The sequence below is a fragment of the Anguilla anguilla genome, chromosome 15 (assembly GCF_013347855.1).
Source record: "Anguilla anguilla isolate fAngAng1 chromosome 15, fAngAng1.pri, whole genome shotgun sequence".
In the NCBI taxonomy this organism is placed as follows: Eukaryota; Metazoa; Chordata; class Actinopteri; order Anguilliformes; family Anguillidae; genus Anguilla; species Anguilla anguilla.
The window spans coordinates 942,585-960,543 of record NC_049215.1 but is presented as its reverse complement, the minus strand read 5'-3'; the positions used below and the strand labels follow the sequence as shown (position 1 = coordinate 960,543).

Sequence of the window (17,959 nt, the reverse complement as noted above, 5' to 3'; positions counted from 1 at the left end):
GGGATTCCCTGATGATTATTTCACTATATGGGATTCCCTGAGGATTATTTCACTATATGGGATTCCCTGATGATTATTTCACTATATGGGATTCCCTGAGGATTATTTCACTATAAGGGATTCCCTAATGATTACTTCACTATATGGGATTCCCTAATGATTATTTCACTATATGGGATTCCCTGATGATTATTTCACTATATGGGATACCCTGAGGATTATTTCACTATATGGGATTCCCTGATGATTATTTCACTATATGGGATTCCCTGAGGATTATTTCACTATAAGGGATTCCCTAATGATTACTTCACTATATGGGATTCCCTAATGATTATTTCACTATATGGGATTCCCTGATGATTATTTCACTATATGGGATTCCCTGAGGATTATTTCACTATATGGGATTCCCTGATGATTAAGTCGACGATAATGACTCGCGTCTCTCCTTGCTCTGTTGACCCTTATATGAACGTTTAAATTCTTTAACATCAGCAAGAGCTGCGTTCTTCCCAATGTAAACTGTGTGCATGAGATATGGCACTGCTACTAAACACATTAGCCTGGCAGTATGGCATATACATTATGGGACTGGCTAAGTCTAGGGATAAGGTACTACATGTGCACATGTACTGTACATGCTGCATTCTGTTATACAACTGGATAATATACAAGCTGACCTCATAAAGGGTACGATGAGCAGGTTTTGTAATATGATTGTGTAATTAAACGTGATTCTGAGAGAGTTAGCTGCAATGACTGGCTATGGGACCATTTAGAAAATTAAACGTTGGACAAAATTCTATGAATGTCTATATAACTGGGACAGCTTTACACACAGGTGACTGTCATTCAGTTACACTGCTTAACTGAATAGGTTAAATAACTCAAACAGATGCTGAAACACAATGTTGAAGAAAAGAAAAAACCCCATGAGATGCACGTTTGCTGATAATGATCTATATTTGCAAGATTGCCCACATTCAGTAATAAACAGTTGGCCAGAAATATATGTCAACATCTACAGAATAAAAGACACGTTTTAAATTCACACATTGCGGAGAAGAGTCCAAGCATCAGGATCTGAATAAAATAGAGTACAGTATCATACTGATGTTATTTCAACATCATCTATAAACAGGTTTGCTCTTCGATGAGCTGCAAGGTGTACACAAATGCAAACACCTATGAAAACGTTTCAGAAAAAAAAGCAACATGGTCTACAAGCCTTGTGGTGATATAAAAGTAGATTACACACTTTATCACTAAATTTACCATAAAAATGTAACAATGTTAACTTCAGCTGAATCGGTACACACTGCAATTGTTGCAAGTAGCACTTTCCATTCATATTTCATATCATTAGCTTTTTATTTTCCTTCTTTTGAAAAAAAAAACAAAAAACATTGATAATGCCGTTTTCTTAGTCTAACTATGTTAAGTCCTAAATATACAAAAAATTATGACACTTCCTGGAAAGATACCAATGTTGAAAGCCATCGTGCCGAAGCTGATTGGTCTTACAGAGTTGATTACGAAACCCTGCCATCTTTCTGTAATTAAACCCAGTTCACTACACTGAGTCCCCATACAAACATTTGTACAGTAAAGTTTTCCGCATTAGCATCACTCTTAGGCCTGGTGTCTGCCAGTAGGGAGACCCCTCATCTTCTTTTACAGAAAAAAACACACTCCAAAGCACTTCCATTCAGTCTCCCATAGTCTCATAAATAAAAACGATAACTCATACTTGAATGTATTTCTATCTGTATACACATATACGCATACACATATAAACATGTTACACACAAATAACCTTTGCAGTCCTTGATTTACAAACGTATTTACAATTTCTGAGTGTAAGCAGATTTCTTTCCAGCATTTGAACATGAAATGACTTGAATGCTCAAAGAAAAGATTTTCTGAAAGTACTTAATGGAAACAAGATAAATATATGTGCCAGACATAAAAATGACATATATTTATAGGGCATACATCTAAGTCCTGAGGGAATGTAAGAAGATTAATTTCATATTTAAGATTGTAGATTACAGCCAGCGGTAGAATAAAGTAGGCCAATTGTATCTGAAGGCTGAATGTGCTGTCATGAATATGAAATGATTAAATACAGATATTTTAATTCATCTTCAGTTGAGACCCATCGGCCATCTTTCTTTCCCCCTTGAGCCTGCTCTGCAAGACTTGTCGAATTTACCTCATATACACAGGATCCATGGATACACTGCTAAGGATAGAAATATCTGTCATGGTTTATGAATATTAACGCAATCATAAATTCAGGGCTTGAATTATGTTAGCTATATTGCAATGTCATTTCACTTCAGCTGAATACATAACATGTGTACCTTTTTTGTAATTGGATGCAAAAATATTTTGAGAAATTCTAATGCCTTAACAATGCCATGGATCTGAAAAATGTAAAATAATGTATTTATTATAGTATGGGAATTAGAAAGAAATCCTTATATTTAGACAAGGTCATAAAAAGGCCCGTCAAAACTGTTTAGAATCAAAAGGGCACCAACTTCTCTTAAAACGGAATAAAACTGGATTCATAAAACATAAATGACTCACCGTAAGGAGGAGCCACATTTCCTAGAAGACTGCAGTGGTAGGCCTTACACATTCAGTACACGTCATACAATTTTTACGATCAAATAAAATCACTTTATAATTACACCACAATGAATTTGTGGAGATTGAGTTTATCTGATGTATCCTGCAGCATCTGATATAGTACTCACCATGTCATCTCTCGTGGAAGATTATTCAGGTTAACATTTCTCCCCACGTAATTCATGATAAAAAAGTCAAGTACACTTGAAGACTTGTTTTTGCAGTGCTTTGTCTAATATTACATAATCAGAAATCATATAACTCACTGAAAGTGGAAAAAAATAAAATAAGAACTGATTAAGCACAGCATGATAATTGGTCTTGAAGATAAAGGATAATGGGTAATAATGACAGTGAAGACAGTGAGAGGTTATTAAACTGTGTAAGTGTAGATCCAGTGCTTCAAGATGTCTGCCTCCTCTTTCTCTTGGACTCCTCTTCACAGTCCATAGCGGCCATGTTTGTTTTGTTATTATTATTTTATTAAAGCATGAACAAGCATTAGGGGACCAGTCTGAATGTTGGTATCAAGCTCTTGACAAAAGCACTAATGTATTTTTTTCACAAGCAAAATGGTTCCTTTCAAATGAACCTGAAAAGTTGTAATGCGGATGGGTGATGGTGCCTTTTTCATGTTTTTATGAGGAGAGGAGGGTACAGCGCTTTGCTTTGAGACAGACATCCAGAGTGTGTGCATGTTTTTCAGAGATAAGGAGTAAAAGAGCAGCTAATGATGTCTTACAATCCCTACAATCTGCCGGGAAGAATCCTCAGGGATCCCCAGTCAAAATGAAGCGCCCATTTCTATTACAGACAGTGAAACCATTTCTGGCTCATACAGAGTAACGGGGACTTCCTGGTCTGCTGCGTGACATCAGCACGGAACCCTCTGACTTCCTGCGCTGCGGTAGGCCCCTCGGCCAGAGGGGCGGGGCCTCAGGCGAACGGGTGCTCCGTTCTCAGGATGGTGGTCTCGATGTCGTGGCAGCTCTTGCCGTTCAAGTGTTCCGAGTGTCCGTCGATGCTGTAGCAGCCCTGCACCTCGGTGATGGAGGAGGCCGTGTAGGAGGTGGACCTGGCGTCCGCGTGGGCAAAGTTTCCCCCAAACTGCATGCGGTACTGGTTCCAGTGTCGCCTCAGTACGCCTTGCACCTGCACCGACAGGGACAGGGACCGTGAGCTTACACTTCAATTCAGGACCTTCCCATTTAACAACAAAGATTTCCAACGGATGTTTTTCTTCAATGACCACGTTTACATGCACACGTTCTGCTGAAGAATGATCCTCATTCCGGTCAGGGTCATATTCCGATTATGCCCTTCACATGCGTTATGAGAGGAGTAGGCCAGTCTTATTCCTGTATACATGATTAATATTCCCTTTACATCAGCCAGTCAATGCTAAAGGACCTACCCATTCTTCCATGTGCATGAAGAGTTAAACATTCACTGGGTGTCAACCACTGACATTGTTTTGTTTATTTTAGGTCTGTCAATATTAACACATTAACCCATGTGATTTATTTGTAATGACTCCTGTGTTAAACACATTTTGGCTGTGGCAGTCCCCGTAAGTGAAGATCTACGGCTGATGACAGGGAGATCTACGGCTGACGACAGCCAGTAGTAGAATGCAGATCTCAGCCCAAAATGGAAGAAGCTTTTAGGCGACAACAACAAGTAGAAGTTGCATGATATTCATCTTAATGATGACACAAGTGATACACATTTTAAAGGAAATCAGGCTTCTGTTTCATTTCTTTTCAAACCAGTAAATTGATAGACAGGGGTAAAAATCCGACATCAATTTTTAATTCCTGTCAGTGATTTCATAAACTCATCATAATCTCATGAATTATTGTCCCACGCTAATGTGGCACCCCTGGGAGGGAGATCCCAGCTGAGCCAAAAGAAACGAAACTCAACGAAACTGCGCTCTCGGTGTTAGCTCCCGATATCGGCCTCGAACTGTGGAGAGCAGCACACCTTTAAGCACCTGGGCTGATTAGTTAACGCAGCCCAGGTGCGTGTGCTCTCTCCCCCAGCCAGCGCAGCCGAAACCAATGCGGACCGAATGCCACAATTTTAATCTCAGGGGCAAAATTACGCTTTAAACTAAGACCGTATGTAATTATACTGAATATTATGTAAAGCAGATTGCTGTTAAACCCTTAAAGCCCAAGGGCCATGAAATTATACGCCAGCGTCTAACAAAAATGTTTTAGATAATTAAATTAACGTCTTAAATGATTGATTCAAGGTGCACTGCTGTAACACCTACACCGCTGTACACCTTAGACTCTTTGCACTTAGAACCCTGTCTCAGCCTGCCTTCATCTGCGTGTTCATACTGTAATTGGCTCCCATTGCCTCAGCAAGATAGAGGAGGAAAGATGATCTGCAGCGGTTTAAGTGCAGTAGTCCTGCCATGCCTCAGAGTTTAATCGTAACCTTTCAGCTATCGAGCAGGGCGCAATGTAATGAAATTTGGTAGATGACAGGTAATTGTATTGACAGAATTAGGCTCCCATTTTGAAAGTGCATGGGAGGCAGGTAAAATGGAAGGCAGTTTTAAGGCGACAGTAGGCTGCACTTTTTGGGCGAGGGCAAATCTATTTAGGGCTACCCAAATAAAGTCAGTGCATGGGAAACAGTGGGAAACTTTGACATTGCATATGAGGTCTAATGAGAGGCCAAAATAGCCAGATTCAATTGAGTCTTTTTAAGCTGTCTGTAAATAGAAAAAACTATTAAGTGTAAAAATGGACTTCTTCAAAAATATGATAAATACATTTCACATAAAAGCATTTTTTTTACACATTGCAATATTTACCCAGCCTGTGCATGTTTCCCCATTAGGCCTTATCCGTGTTCTTTACCCAGCCTATGTGTGTGTGTCCATTAGATTACATTACTGGCATTTAGCAGATGCGACTTACACAACTTTTACATAGTATTAGGGCCCATTAGGGCTTATCTGTATGGATGCATGCACAGCTTTCAGGCCAGTCCAATACCAACACAACAGGCCAAGTTTCAGAACATCCCTCTGCATCACAACAGCAACTGCTGTGCCCGTGGACGTCTGCCAATATTCAAATAATCTGGAGTGAATATATCTTGGAATTTTCCGGAGGGGAATTTCGTGGTGAACTTTATGCTGGGGACATCAGGACAGTTTTTTTCCATGTTTTTTTTGCGGCTTCCAGGAGAATACTTCTGATGTTGTTTCCCACAATTTTGTCCAAGGTATACAAAAAAGTAAATAAATAAAATATTGAATTAATCAGGTTCACAGGCCATTAACATGAAACAGTGCCCTGTGTAACTCTGAAGTCTTCTGAAGGGTGACATGAGATAAAAAATGAAAGTCCTCTGAACATAGCATAAGTCTAATTCAGCTATCCAGAGCTTCAGAGTAAGACAGGAAACGCTACAACAAACTTTTAAATGTAAAAAGCTGTTAAATCCTGGTGTGCCACACACCCAGAGTAGAGAAGCGGGTGTTTTTCCCTGCTTGGCTGTTCAAGAAGATTGGCTGGCGAGGATTTTAATTAATTTCATTTTGACCCTTAATCTCAGAAATGCTTTCTTCATTTGAACATACAAGATGGATGCTTCCTCACTTATGACTCTGCTTTAAGTCACCTAAATGAATTTGCTGCAGGGAAGCGATGTAATGGTAATCTCTGTATTTGCCTGTGCATTTCACCAGTGTGTATAATCAGCAGCAGGGTGTTATACCGACGTTATCGCCTAACTCCATATTCATGTCTTGTAGGCTTTCGTCATACTGATGCAAGATAATAGCAGTGCTTGCTTCAGTGATGGGAACTGAGACCTATTAAAGACACTAATTGAACACCTTGTTTCCATGCAGTTTTTACAGTGCAGGCCTTCTCCTGTCCGTGTTTTCTTAAACTTTAAATGACTTTGAGAAAGTAACATAATTGGTTGTAAATGTGAGTTAGACTTAGCTGTGTTGGGTTTAAGTGGTTGGTTCCAGCATCTGTGGACTACATAAACCTGCTCCATGGTCAATGCAAGGACATGCCATTCAGGAAATATCTAAAAAAAACACCTGCCTTGCTTCTTAGCATTTACCTGTTGTCATACATGATCCATGAAATCATAGGCTAGTTAACTTATACAATTTAGTATCACATGTACCTAAACATCCTATATTGGAAATACAACATTGTGTCCTTTTCTAAGCCACACAGAAAATTCATTCTGTAAATGCTGTATTCATTGACGCAGTTTACTTGGTGTACAATGATTTCAGCCTTTTGATGCTACATAGATGGTAACACATGGGGATCGTTTTACTTAGTCTCCTAGCAACAAGACCTGATCTCATCTTAACAAGCTCAGCCTACCTTGATCTCCTTGTAGCACTGACAATTAAATCAGGAAATGGGAACAATTTAATCAAATATTAAATTGAAAATCTTACCTCTCCATTAAAAAAGCAGAAAATGGTGGACACCAGCAGCCCCTGCGAAAGAAAAAGGACAATACTCAGTTAAGATAAGTATCTCCCTCTCAGATCATTTTATCTCCCTTCAACTCCAGACATGACCCCAGAATGCATCTGTGTTCCCAGTGATACAGGTCAGGCACTTCAGCACCTGGCTTGGGGGATTTGGACAGTCAGACTGACCGAGCTGTCAGTCCATGTATTTGACTTTGTCTATTCAGAAAACGCTTTTTATCACTCTAGACTACCTGCAGTCACTGACACTGCACTTAATACTACTACTACTACTACTACTAATAATAATAATATTAATAATAATAATAACAATAATAATAATAATAATGGTAATAATAATAAAGATAAATAGTATGTCCCATACCTGATAATGCATTAAAATATGCATGACGTAATCGTAGACCTCTGAGGAGACGCGTCCATGGGGTTTGTAGGGCAGCAGAACGTACTGGATCCCCAGCAGAGGCACCAAAATGAGAGTGGCTCGGACGGCCTTCATGTAGAGGCTGGATTCCGCCTGGTGCGTCACCTTCAGCTTGGTAATGAGGACACGCACGATGTTCAGCAGGAAAAACAAGTTCACCTGCGGCCAAAATAAAAAGAGTCAACTTCTAAAAACCAAACAACCAGCAAAACCAAACACTTCCACCAATGGAAAAAAGAATGCTACACGATGGCTGTGTAGTGGGATCTACTTCCGTTTACAAAACTAGTGGTTGGTCTGTCTGATTAATTTCACACTTATTGATTATAAACATACTTTCTGTACCTTCTTGATGATGTCACACTTTTGTATTTCTCAGATTAACACTGATATTCTCCACTTTTTTTAATCGCACTGGATACAACCGTCTGCTAAGCAGCAGTGTAGTACAATGGGTAAGGAACTGGTCTTGTTACCTGATGGCCACAGGTTCGATTCCTGGGTAGGACCCTAAGCAAGGCACTTAACCTGCATTGCTTTAGTATACATCCAGCTGTATAAATCGATGCAATGTGAAAGTTGTATAAGTTGCTCTGTATAAGAGCGTCTGCTAAATGCCTGTAATGTAATGAAATGTAATGCTAAGTGAATGAAATGTAATGTAACAGGCTAGAAGAAGGCCAACCACCCCAGTAATAATAACGAGCCAGGCTCATAACTGGACCCTTCTGATGCAGGAATAAGAGTGCTCTGAGGAGGCCATAATGAAGCTCTGTGATCTGCACTGACGGGCAGGCCAGGGCTATTCATTCAGCCGCGGACAGGGAGCGAGCGAGGCCTGGAGGCCCATTAACCAGAGAGCTGTTAAACGAGCTCGCGGCGGAGCAAACGCCTGGAGAATCCCCGCAATAATGCGCAACGCTCGCGAGGGCCTTCCGATCACCAGGCTCGGCCTTACCAACAATGCAGCGCAGATGGGTCCGTGGATAATATAGAGCAGAGACGTGTTCGAACTGATCCAGCAACTACAGGTGGAAAAGACACACAAGGATTTTTCAGAACATTCTCTGAGATCTTTTGTTTTGATATTGTGGCAGGACCATTCCTTCATGTAATACTGCAAGCCTTAAGATAGCTGGATAATATTATAAAATTTAGCATGTTTCCAGGAATTCCTACTGCTTAAAAAAACTTGCCTAATTGTGATAATGCCCACAGAGTCTATTAAGCCCTGTATCTGGGACAAACTTTTAACTGACAAATGGTAAAAAAATAAGATTATAGTCAAATAAACAGGAAGACTCAGCTCCATTGCCACATACAGAGAAGCTACATTTAACTTCAGTCCCTGTCACTACAACACAAAACCTTGAACATGAGAAAACCCCAGCAACGTACTTATCATTGTAGTAGTAACTGCGGGCGATTGCATGAATGGAAGCCGGTATCAATGGGAATCCTGAGGAGAAAGAAGTAAAATAACCCATGTGACCATGATATCAAAGGGTGACCATGATAGGATCATAGTAAATTGTACAAGGAGAACTAGGATCATGATATTGCAATAGTGACCTGCACTATAATGAGTCAAACATACGTACCCCATCCCAGAAGATAGTACCACATTAAGTGCTGCTTTTCGGCAAACACTGCCACAACGATGAGCGTGTGCAGGTAGATCCCCTCACACAGCATCCAGAAGTAGTTACAGCCAAAAAGGTAGAGATGAATGAACTGGGACACTTTGCAGCTCACCTGCGATGACAACATCACAGGAAAGAGTTTATGGTCAGCACATAATACTGACCAGCTTTGATGAAACAAAGGATGAAACGCACAATCATTTAAACAGCATTGAGCTAACAGTAAACACTATATTATACTGGTTTAGTAAATACTGACATACTTATAGAGTTCTGCTACCCTAAATACTGATATTTTCACAGGGTTCTGCTACACACAACACTGATATACTCACAGTTCTGCTACACCAAACACTGATATACTCACAGGGTTCTGCTACACTAAACACTGATATACTCACAGGGTACTGTTACACACAACACTTATATACTCACAGTTCTGCTATACTAAACACTGACATACTCACAGTTCTGCTACACTAAACACTGATAAACTCACAGGGTTCTGTAACACTCAACACTGATATACTCACAGTTCTGCTACACTACACACTGACATACTCACAGGGTTCTGTTACACTCAACACTGATATACTCACAGTTCTGCTACACTAAACACTGATATACTCACAGTTCTGCTATACTCAACACTGACATACTCACAGGGTTCTGTTACACTCAACACTGATATACTCACAGGGCTATTCTACACTATACACTGCCATACTCACAGGGCTATACTACACTATACACTGGCATACTCACAGGGCTATACTACACTATACACTGCCATACTAACAGGGCTATTCTACACTATACACTGCCATACTCACAGGGCTATTCTACACTATACACTGCCATACTAACAGGGCTATTCTACACTATACACTGCCATACTCACAGGGCTAAACTACACTATACACTGCCACACTCACAGGGTTCTGCTACACTATACACTGCCATACTCACAGGGCTATACTACACTATACACTGCCATACTCACAGGGCTATACTACATTATACACTGCCATACTCACAGGGTTCTGCTACACTATACACTGCCATACTCACAGGGCTATTCTACACTATACACTTCCATACTCACAGGGCTAAACTACACTATACACTGCCATACTCACAGGGTTCTGCTGCACCAGCTCCTGGTTGTTAGCAACTGCGGTCAGTAAAATAATGGTGATGATTGAGTTTAACACAAAGGAGAAGAACAGGTTCTTGTGCAGCGTTATCCTCTGGCAACTTAAGCTGCTGATAGAAAGAGCCAAGATAATAATGTTACAATGAATGTAGGAACCAATACATTACATTACATTACATTATAGGCATTTAGCAGACGCTCTTATCCAGAGCGACGTACAACAAGTGCATTGGTTCATGATGTAGAGGTGCAAAAGAAACACTAGAGTATAATAATCGAAGATTAAACTCAAATATGTATAGATCAGGGGTGGGCAACTCCAGTCCTGGAGGGCCAGTGTGTGAGTAAATTTTTTTCCACCAATTACCCTGGCTAAATGAGCTGGCTGCACGCATCAACACCAGTTCACTTCTAGATTAGAGCACAGTAAAACCTTTCATATAGGGACACAAGAACAGTCTTCTGCTTTCATGTGCTTATCAAACCATGTTGCCACAATGTCAGATGGTGTAAATGTCTGGGCTAACTAAATAATTAAGGCCAGAAGTTGGCATGAAAACCAGAAACAGACACGGCCCTCATTGCCCACCTCTGGTATACATGCATATTCACTACAATCGTGTTCATGCACTATGAAACAAATTTGATATGACCTGTCTGATGAGCCGTGTATTTAAAAACAAGTTTTAACTAGTACCAGAAATATATACTACACACGAATATCAGATTATTATTAATAATAATAATAATAATAATAATAATAATAATAATAATGTCTTTCAATGCTGGTTTTTACTCCTGCTGACCTACACATTACACAATAAGTGATAATGAATGACCTAGAGAGTAACTGACAATGAATGACCTCATACAGACTTACACAGAGACTGATAATGAATGACCTCACACAGACCTACACAGTCACTTATAATGAATGACCTCACACAGATTTACACAGTAACTGATAATGAATGACCTCACACAGACCTACACAGTAACTGATAATGAATGACCTCACACAGACCTACACAGTGACTGATAATGAGTAGAAAGATTGCTGCTATTATTTACTTACTTGAAATGGAAAAATATTCCCAGTGAAATAAACAATGCAATCAAAGACAATCCCTGGCCAATTAGGGTTAAGTAGAACAAGTTCATCGCTGTCTGCAAGGGAACGGAAAATACAAATCTCTTAAGTTTCCATAAGCACAAATATTTAACTGACCTCAGGTTGATCCAGGACAGGTTACTACGTAACTATTCATCAAACATCAATGTAAACCATAATTTACCTGACACAGATACACTTAAATAGCATATAATATAATATAATATAATATAATATAATATAATATAATATAATATAATATAATATAATATAATCTAATATAATATAATATAATATAATATAATATAATATAATATAATATATAAAAGCACTTATGAATAAACTGAAAAATACTCATACCACTCTGCCTTCATTTGTGTGTTCATTGCATCTGGTGTAGTTTGTCCACGTTCTGTTACTCTGTGGATGTGAAAACCAGCGGCCATTTTCATTGCAAATCTTCGTCACCTTCTCTGTTGGAAAGAAACAGGACCTGTGAGCAGAGCTGTAAGCAAATTCGTCACCTGCACCGTTCCATCCACCGGCGGTGCTGCATCCTGCACTATTGATTCGCTGCTCATACTGCGTGTCCGAAATCACGTCAAATCTGGGTTTTTAAAAAAAAGAGACAGTCTGCCCTCTTTGTATTTCTCGCTTTATTCAGAAAGTTTGAAGGCAGAGAATTCAAAAGGGTCACAGCTGATAAAGTACCGCGGTGTGCAGCGCTCTCCTGGAGGGGTGGGGGGGTCCGCGTTGGCTTGAGATTCGGCCACCCCACACGACTCGCTAAATGAATCTTCTTTTGACTTCAGCATGATGAATGGGCCTCTAGAGATATCAGCCCACATCGTTTCTAAGCAAGCAGTGTTGAGAAGTTTGGTAAGTGGACATTATCGCACCGATACTGAAATGTACACTCATGTCGGTGTTCCAAGGTCAAATTAAAAATGGAAATATTCTAGCAATGTCAAGCCTCATTTTCCTAAAGTAAGATGAAAATAATATTCCATTGCTACAAGGCCAATGTAGCAAAGTAAACATTGGCACCTATGAGAGAGACATTGGCATTTGCAGGTGAGTCATCATTTTACTGAAAGGGGACACAGTATGAAAAAGAAACCTTCAGCTTGGTTGTGTCAAAGGTTTTTTTTGCAGAGAAATAATAAATAAATTAAATGAACAAATGAAGGTGAAGTCTACAGACCCTGAGCAATCACCTGTTTCTCGCATTTAAAGCCACATTAAGCCACAAAACACAGACGTGTAACTCAAGTCTTCCGAATTCAAAAACACTAAACTGGTAAACTGGCACCACTTCAAAACATGAGGGTTGGAGATCTGAAGACAGTGTGTCTATTCAAGTTCACTTCTGATTGGCAGCCAATTAAACACATGCAGTGCTGATTGGTTAATATAGAAATTGACAGATTGCTTGCGTAAGTGAAATGGTCTCCAAAACACTGATTTCCCTGTTGTGGGTAATGTTACTCTCATGATAGATACAAAGCTAATTTAAAATTTTATTAAAATTGGATAAATATCATAGTTCTTATTTTCTTTATTTCTTAAACCCATGTTTTGTGCATTAGTGATACTGCATGAAGGTTAGCTGGTCTGGGAACGCGGACAGCCAGGTTTGAGCGGCTCCGCTGGATTGGCTTACACTCTCTCATGCTGCAAGTCACTCCGGGAGAGGGATTCTGCTTTAAGAATGGTGTATGATGTAATGCAAGGTGTGTTTTATGAACCAGATGCTCAGAACAGGGCAGAGACTCACCGTAAGGGTCAAAGTCCTGGAAGTAGTCGGGACAGTGCTGTTCGGAGGTAATCCCCGCCTCTGTGTCGTCCCAGCACAGCCACCCGTCCCAGGTCCGATTGCACATGGGACCTTTAAAAACACCCCACAAATGCATCCTGTTTAAACTGCAGCATGCACACGCTCACAGAAAGTCAGACAAAAACTAAACAATGGGCTCTGTTTCCGGGCAGGCGCATGGTAAAGTGGTATTTCCCTCACGTATTCTGACCTGCCTGAGTGGTTTGGTAATTCTGTGATTCGCTGTGTGCTAAAGTGGCAGGGGAACCACTGCTGGGGGTATAATGTCACTTAGTACAGTGCGATTCTAAAGCAGCTCATCTGAATCTTCAGGTCAGTCTAGTCTGCCATTTGGGTCCTCCGCCACCCACCTGCTCAGACCACATCTACAGTGTAAAGCACAGGCCATTGCACAGCGAGCACATCTACAGTGTAAGCACAGGCCATCGCACAGCCAGCAATCACATCTCCAGTGTAAAGCACAGGCCATCGCACAGCAAGCGAGCACATTTACAGTGTAAAGTACAGGCCATCGCACAGCCAGCGAGCACATCTACAGTGTAAATCACAGGCCATCGGACAGCCAGCAAGCACATCTACAGTGTAAAGCACAGGCCATCGCACAGCGGGCACATCTCCAGTGTAAAGCACAGGCCATCGCACAGCAAGCGAGCACATTTACAGTGTAAAGTACAGGCCATCGCACAGCGGGCACATCTACAGTGTAAAGCACAGGCCATCGCACAGCAAGCGAGCACATTTACAGTGTAAAGTACAGGCCATCGCACAGCGGGCACATCTACAGTGTCAGCACAGGCCATCAGACAGCCAAGGAGCACATCTACAGTGTAAAGCACAGGCCATCATACAGCAAGCACATCTACAGTGTAAATCACAGGCCATCGTACAGCAAGCACATCTACAGTGTAAATCACAGGCCATCGCACAGCGAGCACATCTACAGTGTATAGCACAGGGCATCGTACAGCAAGCACATTTACAGTGTAAAGCACAGGCCATCGCACAGCAGGCACATCTACAATGTAAAGCACAGGCCATTGGACAGCCAGCGAGCACATCTACAGTGTAAATCACAGGCCATCGGACAGCCAGCAAGCACATCTACAATGTAAATCACAGGCCATCGTACAGCCAGCGGGCACATCTACAGTGGTAAAGCACAGGCCTTGCACAGCCAGCGAGCACATCTACAGTGTAAGCACAGGCCATCGGACAGCCAGCAGGCACATCTACAGTGTAAAGCACAGGCCATCATACAGCAAGCACATCTACAGTGTAAAGCACAGGGCATCGTACAGCCAGCGAGCACATCTACAGTGTAAATCACAAGCCATCGGACAGCCAGCAAGTACATCTACAGTGTAAAGCACAGGCCATCATACAGCAAGCACATCTACAGTGTAAAATACAGGCCATCGCACAGCCAGTGAGCACATCTACAGTGTAAATCACAGGCTATCGTACAGCGAGCATATCTACAGTGTAAATCACAGGCCATCGTACAGCCAGCGGGCACATCTACAGTGTAAGGCACAGGCCATCGTACAGCCAGTGAGCACATCGACAGTGTAAAGCACAGGCCATCGGACAGCCAGGGAGCACATCTACAGTGTAAAGCACAGGCCATCACACAGCCAGCAAGCACATCTACAGTGTAAAGCACAGGCCATCGCACAGCGGGCACATCTACAGTGTAAAGCACAGGCCATTGTACAGCAAGCACATCTACAGTGTAAAGCACAGGCCATCACACAGCCAGCGGGCACATCTACAGTGTAAAGCACAGGCCATCGTACAGCCAGCGGGCACATCTACAGTGTAAATCACAAGCCATCGGACAGCGAGCAAGTACATCTACAGTGTAAAGCACAGGCCATCATACAGCAAGCACATCTACAGTGTAAAATACAGGCCATCGCACAGCCAGCGGGCACATCTACAGTGTAAAGCACAGGCCATCGCACAGCGGGCACATCTACAGTGTAAAGCACAGGCCATCGCACAGCGGGCACATCTACAGTGTAAAGCACAGGCCATCATACAGCGGGCACATCTACAGTGTAAAATACAGGCCATCGCACAGCCAGCGGGCACATCTACAGTGTAAAGCACAGGCCATCGCACAGCGGGCACATCTACAGTGTAAAGCACAGGCCATCGCACAGCGGGCACATCTACAGTGTAAAGCACAGGCCATCATACAGCGGGCACATCTACAGTGTAAAGCACAGGCCATCGCACAGCCGGCGAGCACATCTACAGTGTAAAGCACAGGCCATTGTACAGCGGGCACATCTACAGTGTAAAGCACAGGCCATCGTACAGTGGGTTTCTAAATTTGGGGCTTTCCCACACAATGCGCGTATGATCCTAGCCTATTCAAAAGTCAATCAACAGTCTTCATGGATCGAAGCTGTCTATTTTGACTTTTATATAATTTCCGCAAAGCAGGAAAAATACATAGTTTTGAGTTATTTTTCATTGTCTCTCTTTTTTGCATAATAAATGTAATATGTAATAAACGTAATATCAACATGAAACAAAAATATAGAAATAATTAGCATTCGAGTTAAACAAATAACAATCATTACAAATTCCTATATATGTTAGTTCATACCAACATAATTGAGTTATCTAATGTATCTTACTGGTGGTAATTTTACTCTTGATTAGAGATCTATGGTGCAATAGCGAGAGTGTTAAGACTAGTTGGTGTCCTTCGTTTGTGGATCTAGACTTCTGTGTTTGGAAGGGCTGTTTGGAACCAAGCCCACCGCCCATTCAGATAGTCAGTTTGTCTGCAGCTTTAGGATGTGGTCAATCATGTGCTGTGCTTGCGTTCACATGCTGGGCTGTCTCTGCACAAAACAGGATGCCTGGGACACCAGCGTTCTGGGCTGGCCCTTCGTTGAAGCCCCGCACCCCCCACTCCACAGTAATTCCTTCATCTCCAGTCCGAACAGATCGACCAAATGCCTAAATTAGCCTACCCGTCTGGAAGTCTATCACATGACAATGGAACACCAACTTTTTATAACTCCGGAGGAGTTAAAATCAAAGAGGAAGAAGTACCTTATGTATAGGTAAGGTGTAGGAATGTAATGGGCTTTTTTGTTAAAGAGTTCAAATTGCAAATAAAACAGTGTCACTGAATGTGATTAGTGACAAACTGTCTGACCAGTACAGAGTACAGAGCATTTCTTCTTCTTGCATTGGCTTATTTCTGCACCATAGTTTGTGCCTTTAGCTGGCTGATGTCAAAATGAGCATCACAAATAAAGATGTCTCCTTACCAACCATCGACACCATGCAAGACATTTATTTGGATAAAAATCACTCAGAGAATTACAGTTAAAAGGGTAACAGCCGCCAATGAGCAGTGTACAAATAAATGCAGTTAACCCAAACATAAATCAGGCTGTTCTACAGGAACGCTTAGCAGGGACACAAACCTAACTGTGCACAAGTATCTCATATATCACTTTATTATTAGGTAACATCACTCCACAGATTACAATATTTGCAGCTGTAGAATTATAGGGTAGCAGCAACACAATTAAATGGGGAATTAGCATATATATTGGAAGCAGATTGCACTGCTTGTAAGGGATGCTAACTGACATCTCTGATCTTATTCCTCCATTTTCTCAGTCACACTAATGCTGGCTGGTACCAATGATGAATAAACGGTATGAGCTGGGTGCAGCCCATACATAATCTCACTGTCCATGGTTCATCTGTCAAGATATGCAGCGATCCATATATTTTAAAACAAATGCTTCAGCAAGGCACATTTTCACATTCAGTTTAAACACCTAAGCCATTCTGTCATTCGTTTCTCAACACTGAGGTATCAACACTGAGATCTGCATTTTGTATTTTAACCATGTTTCTGGAAAAAAAAACTATTGAGTGAGTGAGTTGATTGAGTACAGGTTGAAGTTAAAGACACATGTTGGTTCAATCCTGGCCTCAGTATGAACGAGTTATGGGCATTTTCATGGGGCGGCAGTGTAGCACAGTGGGTAAGGAACAGGGCTTATAACCAAAAGGTCATACGTTCAATTCCTGGGTAGGACACTGCCGTTGTATCCTTGAGCAAGGTACTTAACCTGCATTGCTTCAGTATACACTATATCCAGCTGTATAAATGGATACAATGTAAAAGTTATATAAGTCGATCTCGATAAGAGCGCCTGCTAAATGCCTGTATTGTAATGTTATGATGCATGACATCGAATGAAAAATAAAAATCCATCCAACTACGTTACCTTTCTTGTTGCGGTTGGGATCCTTCATGATTTTCTGGTAGCACTCAAATTGGGCAGTCACGATCTTATTCCTCGTAACGCCGATGTCGTGGTAACCATTCTGCAATTGAGTTTCGTTCTCTTCAGCGTGAACAACGCCAAAATGCTACAAAAAAGACACACAAAGCAGTCACATATCTGAATTAAAACTTCTCTGTATCATAAGACTGAAATCAATCTTAGGTTTTCCTCCAGATTTGAGAACCAAATAAAAATTGTAAGTCAAATAAGAGCAATAATAACGCATTCAAAAATAATGTTTGAAAAAGACACTCATTCAGTGATGCCTAATTACTAGAAAGCTAATACACAGAATAACCCATTGTGAGGACTAAATGAAAGC

At 41.2% G+C, this 17,959-nt stretch overlaps 1 protein-coding gene across 2 annotated transcripts in view; it reads right to left on the bottom strand.

Moving 5' to 3' along the window:
• Positions 1-944: 944 nt before the first annotated feature.
• The window catches only part of calcrla (calcitonin receptor-like a), a 44,278-nt gene continuing 27,263 nt past the window's right edge, over positions 945-17,959 (bottom strand). The window contains exons 3-13 of one of the 2 annotated variants that reach the window (XM_035393544.1): positions 17,578-17,722; positions 13,247-13,357; positions 11,830-11,942; positions 11,434-11,525; positions 10,342-10,465; positions 9,161-9,314; positions 8,958-9,018; positions 8,518-8,584; positions 7,500-7,718; positions 7,097-7,138; positions 945-3,792 (exon numbers count right to left, since the gene is read on the bottom strand). In XM_035393544.1, coding sequence (XP_035249435.1) covers positions 3,577-3,792; positions 7,097-7,138; positions 7,500-7,718; positions 8,518-8,584; positions 8,958-9,018; positions 9,161-9,314; positions 10,342-10,465; positions 11,434-11,525; positions 11,830-11,942; positions 13,247-13,357; positions 17,578-17,722 — 1,344 coding nt within the window. In that variant the 3' untranslated portion in view covers positions 945-3,576. Of the gene's footprint in view, positions 3,793-7,096; positions 7,139-7,499; positions 7,719-8,517; positions 8,585-8,957; positions 9,019-9,160; positions 9,315-10,341; positions 10,469-11,433; positions 11,526-11,829; positions 11,943-13,246; positions 13,358-17,577; positions 17,723-17,959 lie in introns of both variants that reach the window. The other variant, XM_035393543.1, reaches the window with a different exon arrangement.